The 7715-nt window shown below is 40.4% G+C and overlaps 1 protein-coding gene across 1 annotated transcript; it reads right to left on the bottom strand.

Annotated features, from left to right (window-relative positions):
- Positions 1–1275: 1275 nt before the first annotated feature.
- On the bottom strand, positions 1276–2685 carry LOC127122257 (uncharacterized). The gene has a single exon (XM_051052623.1). The coding sequence runs from the start codon at positions 2683–2685 to the stop codon at positions 1276–1278; it is 1410 nt and encodes a 469-aa protein (XP_050908580.1).
- Between the last annotated feature and the right edge of the window lie 5030 nt (positions 2686–7715).

Here is a 7715-nt window from a genome sequence, read left to right as displayed (position 1 = left end):
AGAATTTATTTGAATGATGTGATAATGTGTGACGAGTGGACCATGAGTCCAAATGTAATACTGATTTAGCAATTTAAAGTGTGAAAGACACAGTGAGAATAATGACATCGATGTTGAAGATTAGAAAATCTTTAGGAGTCAGTTTACGCAACGTTGCTGTAATATGCTTTCAGAAATAACCCTGCTTCAATTAGGTCTTTTGAGGGTTGTAACGTGGCTTGGTTCATGGTTTTTGAAACAAAAGGATATAAGGCTCGAAGTTTATTTTAACCCACCCCTTCTTCATGATGATCTCCAATCCTATGCTCAGTTAATTCAACATACACATTCAACTTTTAAGAGAGTTTGCAGGTGTAAGATCTCTTGAAATGACATACACTTTATTTTGCTCTTCATGGATATTGGTGATCCTTTGATTCTGATATGGTGGTCACTAAATCTCATTTTTAGTTTGTTGAGGGTTTTCGTGACCTCCTTTGATTTTTCTTTTGATCCCTAACTTTTGCATGGACCGCTTTTTGAAGCTTTAGTCCATCAGGATTGCCCCGGTTTTTGCCTAAGTCTCCTTTTGGGGTATCGACTTAGCGGGCTCTTTCTTTGTTTTTTTTTGGGGAAATTGTGACTGCCAAGTCATTGGTTATTGAAGAAAAACCGACATAACTTTTGGGTTTTGTCTGGTTCTTCGACACTTCAGGATGTGCGCGAAAAATAGCACGTGGTTGATCCTCAGACGGGATGTTTCATCTTGTAATTCGAGTGTGTAGTTAAATCAACTGAACACTACCCTTCCCCGGGTTAAACATAAGGGTTTGTTCATCCGAAAGAAACACCTACTTCTAGGCTCAAAGTGGTTGACTAGGGATTAACTCCTTATCTCTCCAATGTTTGGGAATTTGAAACAATGCATGTACATCATCAGCAGGATCTTATCTGAAAGCATACAGTCAGCAATTATGGGTATTTTATTTTCGTCATCCTCCCTCCAATTTTGCTAAAACAAAATTTTGATAAACGAGGTGAGGTGGAGAACATGGATGTATATTATTTTTTTATATAAGAGAAGAAAAATGAGCGAATGCGAGATAATGTGTTCAAAGCACGCGTCATTACTTCATTAATATTACCATTAAAGACAACAAAATTTTAAAAACAAGTAGCATTTAATCAAAGAAATTACAAATGCAATGATAAAAAATGGCCAAAGATTTCCAATGTTGAGGATGTCTTCCTGTTTGAACCACTGGCCTTATGAGATACTCCCTTGAAGTCTTCAACTTATCCAGACGAGAGGTTGACGTGCACCAACAGATTTCTGTCTGGAAAGGATATGTACTTTTTGTCAATCAACTGTTGAACCTTGGCTTTGAAAGCGTTACACTCTTCAGTCGAGTGCCCTATTGACCCGGCATGATATCCACATTGCACATCAGGGTCATATCCCGGTGGGTATGGTTCTAGCAATTGCCTGAGAGGCTTGGGATCCACCAAAGAGTTTTGAATCAGATATGGAAGAAGTTGACTGTATGACATAGGAATTGAATCGAGAGGAGCATTCCTTCTTTCCAGATTGTTTCGAGGCCTAGATTGGTTCAAAGGCTGATTTTGATATCCTCGGCCACGAGATCGTTGGTTTGCGTAAGGAGCATACCATGGTTGCTGGTATGGTGCTCTCGGCGTTGCTGGTTGCCTATAAGGATAACATGGTGTTGGAACTGGTGAGCGCTGAAAAGATAACGAATCATAAGGTCTTGCTGGTGCACCATGCGGATACCTAACATCTGTTATGACTGCATTGGTTTCATCCTCTTCTTCCTTTTGGGAATTGTTGAGGGATTCTGTCTCGCTAGCTTGGCTGCTCAAGGCGCCTTGGAATCTTCCGCTTTTTAGGGCACTCTCGATGCGTTCTCCAATTGTCACTAAGTGGGCGAAGTCTGATAACGCACTGCCTACCATCCTTTCAAAGTAAGGACTCTGCAAGGTATACATAAATAAGTCAACCAGTTCCTTATCCAAGAGTGGTGGTTGCACTTGGGCTGCCAATTCTCTCCATCGTTGTGCATATCCTTTGAAAGATTCGTTGCTCTTTTGGGATAAGCTTTGCAGTTGCCTTCGGTCTGGAGCCATGTCCAAGTTGTAGTTATACTGCTTCAAAAAAGAATTGGCTAAGTCTTCCCATGATTGAATATGGCTTCTTTTCAATTTCATATACCAGCTCAATGATGCTCCAATCAAACTGTCTTGAAAATAGTGAATCATCAGCTTGTCATCGTGAGTATGTGATGCCATTTTTCGGAAGAACATCACTAAATGTTGCCTTGGACAACTATCCCCTTTGTACTTCTCGAAGTTGGGTAATTTGAATTTCGGGGGGATTATTAGGCCTGGTACTAAGCACATATCAAACCTAAAATTGTCATTTACATCCATTGCTCGGACTCTCTCCTCAAGGGCATGAAGCCTTTCAACATCAGGGTTGGTCAATGGCATCAACTGGGATTGAGTAGGAATGTTCACTTGTGGAGGATTATAGTCAGACAGAGGGTCATACATTGGGTTGGTAATTACAGTAAATCCTGATGAGGAACCAACATTCTTTGTGACACCATGTTGAAAATTGTTCTTTGATTGGGCTAGCCTAGCCTCCAACATCTGGTCTACCTTTCCTTTCATGTTATTCATATCCATTTTCAACTCAACTTGATTATGTTCTCAATGCTCCCTTGTCTTTTAGTAGCTCTCAAAGGTTCAGTACGAGTGTCAGGAAATCAACCTGCTGGTAATTGGCAAAAGGACGGGATAAGTTTTTTTGTATTGGAAAATGATATGCAATCCATGCTGATGAAATGTGAATGCATGAAATTTTATATTTGTATGTAAATAAAATTTAATACAGGTATAATTAGGATCCAGGATATCATGAGTATCATATGGTACACCCTATACGGAGGTTCTATGTTCTCTACCCCACACACAAAGGATGGCTCCTAAGGTTGTTCGTTTTCAGGATAAGAACTTAGAGTCATGGACCAAGTTCAGTCTTCCATCGCAATAATGGGCTAGCCACATCGAAATGGAAATTCTGAATCAGTCTACTCTAAGTGGGATCCTCGTATTGTTCGAACAGGGTGTAGACCCTTCGGTTCAATACTACACGATCGCCAATCATGAAGACAGACTTCAGTTGAAGATGAGGTTCCCAGAGTCATGGACCATGTTCAACGTTTCCTCGCAATAATGGGCTAGCCATATTATGATGGAAATTCTGAACAGATCTACTCTAGGTGGAGTTCTCGTATTGTCCCAATGAGGTGTACACCCCTCGGTTCAATACTACACAACTCCGGGTTCTAAATTCTTCTCAAAGCTCGGGTACGGAGCTTATCTCACAACATGTATCAAGCCCTATAGATCACCCAACATAATAGCAGAATAAATTACATAGCATAAATAATACATCAAGAGATACAGAAGCAAATAATGAAGAAAAACAGTAATTTAACATTCATTGCAAATTAGACTAAATTAGGCTTGACTCTCTCTTGCTTGGAGCAAATTATTCCCCAGCAGAGTCGCCATCTGTCGCATCTCGAAAAATACGATTCCTCACGATGGTCGCGGAAAAAATTATGTTCGAACAGAGTCGCCACCGAACTTTATTTATCCCAATGAAGGAATAGGAAAATATCGATAAAACCTTTTAGAAAATAGAATAATGGTCGTCGCAACCATATTCGGGTTCGGGAGTCGATTACGTAAGGGGAAGGTATTAGCACCTCTCACGTCCGTTGTACTCAACGGGAACCTTTTAGTCCGATTTTCTATTTGAATGTTAGTTGAATGTTATTCGCTTTCTTCAAGTGATAAGGATTTGATAGTAGAGATGGATGGAAACCTCAGAAAGGGGGAAAAAGGAGGTTTTTTATTAGTGTGTTCGCCAAGATCTTGCAATCTCGTGCCTACGTATCCTTATGGTGCAATAAGAAAATCAGAGCATTCGTAGTTTGGGGAACTACCGTTTTGGTGTGTTTTGTTTGATAAACGACTGTGTGGGTCGGCGTTCTAATGGCTAAACGCTGGCTTGTCTACTCTCGGCGGAGGCTTAAACACTGGTTTGTTGTGCGCATTAGAAAGGATTGACAATGTTCTTTTTGAAAAGAGTGTTTTGGTCACGCGGGGGTGACAAGTTGAATTGATGTGTTTGGGTGTTTTGGTTTGGTTGGTTTCGATTGCGCGGGGGCGAGAAGTTGGTTTGATTTGTTTAGATATTTTTGAAGAACGACGAAAGATTGAGCAATATGGTGCACACCAATCGTCCAATTCTTTCGAGGAATAATAAGGCGAACGCCTTCTACTCCTTTTTCGTTCGAATTACTTTTGAAAGTTTTTTTGCGGATGTCGAATATGCACGGTAATGAGGCGTGCGCCTCCTACTTGCTTATTCAAAGAATAATGAGGCGTGCGCCACTTATTCCTTTATCCAAGTTTAATTAAAATGTATTAATCGGAGGTCGATGATTTGTGTAATATGGCGAGCGCCAATTATTCAAATAATCAAGAGATGGTGAGGCGAACGCCTCCCATCTTTTATCATCCGAAGTTTAATTTATCAAAAAAATATGTTTTTAGATATTGTATTTGATATATGAAAATAATTTGAATTTGAATTTGTAGGTTTTGAAAAGTCGATGATTTGAGCAATGTGGCGTACGCCAATTATTCAAATAATCAAGGAATGGTGAGGCGAACGCCTCCCATTCTCTTCATTTGAAGTTTAATTTGTAAAGTTTGTTTTTTGTGAAATTGTATTCGATATAAGATGACTTGAATTTATTCGATTGCGTTTTAATTTGGATGACGAAAACTCGAGTAATGTGGCGTATGTGTCGCATCCGCGAAAAACAACCGACGAGAAAAAGCAAACAAACAGAGCCGCCACCGTGCGTTATTTATCCCAAAAGAGGGAAAGAAAACGCTCGAAGTAAACCTAGAAAGGAAATGGTCTTACGACCGGAGATTGCAAGGATCGGGAGTCGGTTACGCAAGGGGAAGGTATTAGCATCCCCTCACGTCCGTCGTACTCGACGGGATCCACGCTCAGGAGAAAAGAAAAGGTTGCTAGATAACTGCTCAAAAGAATGCACGCACACTGGAATAAAACACAGATGGAAAGAGAGGGGAACGGGCTCGCTAGGATATCGAATCCTATACCTACGTATCTCATCTGGAATGAGAATCAGAGCTACCGTAGTTCGGCTAATGCACGCCAAACAAAACACACGCACAGACGCTGAGACGTCAAAACAAACACACAAAGGGAAACCGAATGCCAATCGCTGGACTTACATCAGACTCCAAGCACACAAACACCCACAGGAAACCGACCACCAATCGCTGGACTTACGTCAGACTCCACACAAACAAACACAGGAAACCGACTGCCAATCGCTGGACTTACATCAGACTCCAAGCAAACAAGAGGTCAACCGGACGCTGAGTCGTCAAAAGCAACAAAAAGTTGAACAAACAAGCTAACAGGGAGTCTGGTACTCGAGCCTGCTAGCTGTCAAGCAAACACACACAAAAAGGAAAAGGGTGCCCGGAGAGATCTCGCACGATCTCCTGCCTACGTACCTCATCTGGTATGAGGATCAGGGCAACGTAGTTCCCCTGAACAGGGGAGAAACTTCTATCCTAACCAGAGACTGGGAAATGACAAACTAAAAGGGAGACTGACTCGAGCCTAATAGTTATCATGTAATCCACAACAGTCCTAGGTTGAGGTTTCTAACAAGAGCTTGACTCACACAGGCAGTGAGTCACCTCAAGTCTATCTCTACGTACGTCAACTTCCTCAAAAGTTGATCATACAACTCCTACAGAAAGGAGATGAGAAGCTAAGCAGATAAACATCAAAAACAAATAGCACACACTATACACAACCAAGGGGGCTCAAGCAAGGTTAGGTTTTAGTCAAGGGGTCATATCGACCTTGACAAACAAACCAACTGGAAATGGGTGTTTTGAGCTCTTAACCCTAACATTGCGAGTTAGGGTGAAGCAGATGAAATGGGAATGAGGGGTGTGCCTCATAGCTCTTATCCCTGGCCTGGGAGAGCTTTAATCAATAGAAAGTGTGGGAGTTCAGAATGAAGGAACTCTTCTCCACATGACTGACACTACAAGATTTTTGGTTTTTATTCAAAGTGCATCAACACATGGTGTGAGCAAGATGAATGACACAACAGAATAGCATGGGATGGATTACACATCCCTTTTATCTGCCCATTGCCTCTTAAGAGGACTTAACCTGCTTGGCACAAAATTAAACAACCACAAACATTGCCTCTTAAGGAGGGCTTCAGACAGGTGCCTGCCAGTAACAACAGGTCTTCCAGACTACATGAAGATTAGGAATTATACCTAAGTGGTACGCCAACCACAGCAAAGCAAAGCAAAGTTCAAATGAACTTAAAGCAACTTAGGTGCCTGTGGAAACAACTAAACCAATCAGTACAGAATTCAGACAAACAGATAACAGTCAATATCAAACAGGCAATCCCAATGTACAACAAATAAACCATAAGGCAAACTCAAATGAGTTATCATCATCCTACAAAACAGCAAATGTTAGCAATCAATAGCAAATATCAACATTCAAATGATGAAGCATCATCAACCATGGCATTTGGATGCTTAAACCTGAAATTCAAAGCTCACATGTAAGTAACAAACCACTAGGTCAAAGCCTAGGGTCAAAAGTGAAGAAAAAATTCAAAACAGGAGCTGAAATTCAACACAATGCAACTTCAAACACACATTAACATGTCCTAAAAAGTGCAACATCAAAATCATTGAGCAAGGGCACGTAATAAGCAAGAGAAGTCAAAGACCAATTCAAGGCATACATTTGATCATTATGAATGAAAATTCCCAATCAAAACAGAAATGATTCAAATAATGCTGGAAAAATTCATGAGCATCCAACACATCCAACATGGTCAACACACAAAAAATCAGAAGCATTAAAGGTCATTTGATAGGGAAATTAAATTGCACAAGTTGATCAATCAAATGTGTGACACAAATTGTCACACCATGTTAACATGTACACAAAACAGAAATGACACATGGAAAAAATGTCAAACCAAAACCAAAACATCCATCAACATGTTAAGAACAATCATGCAAAATTTCAATGCATTTGGATCAATATCAAGCATTTCATGATAAGATGAATGGAGCAAGGTCACAAATGTACACATGTTCAATTATTCTAACACCATTCAAAATCCAGCCATGCACAACTTCAGAATTCAACATCATCAAATTCTAGACATTCTAAGGAACAAGTAGCAAAAAAACAGGCATTTTTCAAATTGTTATGGATTTTTGAAGTTGGAGAAAAATTTGAAATCAAATGAAGCATGGCATAGGAAATTAGGAGGGAAAAGTGGAAATGAGAATTTATACAAAAAAGCGCTGCTACCAGGAATCGAACCTGGTAGCAATTTGAATTGAGCGCGCCTGGCCATGAAACGCTGCCGTTTTGGCAGCGAGCCCTAGTTCTACGCTAGCGACGGTTCAAACTGACGCAAAGGATGCAAAACCGACGTAACACGAAGATCTTCATCTTCTTCATGAAGATGATGAAGAACAGCATGAATGTTCGTGCGTTTTTTCCAGAATTTTTCAAAGTGCCCAGAATTTCGCAAATT

Source organism: Lathyrus oleraceus, chromosome 2, assembly GCF_024323335.1.
Source record: "Lathyrus oleraceus cultivar Zhongwan6 chromosome 2, CAAS_Psat_ZW6_1.0, whole genome shotgun sequence".
Lineage (NCBI taxonomy): Eukaryota > Viridiplantae > Streptophyta > Magnoliopsida > Fabales > Fabaceae > Lathyrus > Lathyrus oleraceus.
Note: the sequence above shows the minus strand (reverse complement) of the source record. Positions and strands in the feature narration are given on the sequence as shown.

Bases quoted from the DNA above. Each gene is read 5' to 3' on its own strand.
- LOC127122257 (XM_051052623.1), bottom strand. From the start codon at position 2,685: ATGGATATGAATAACATGAAAGGAAAGGTAGACCAGATGTTGGAGGCT.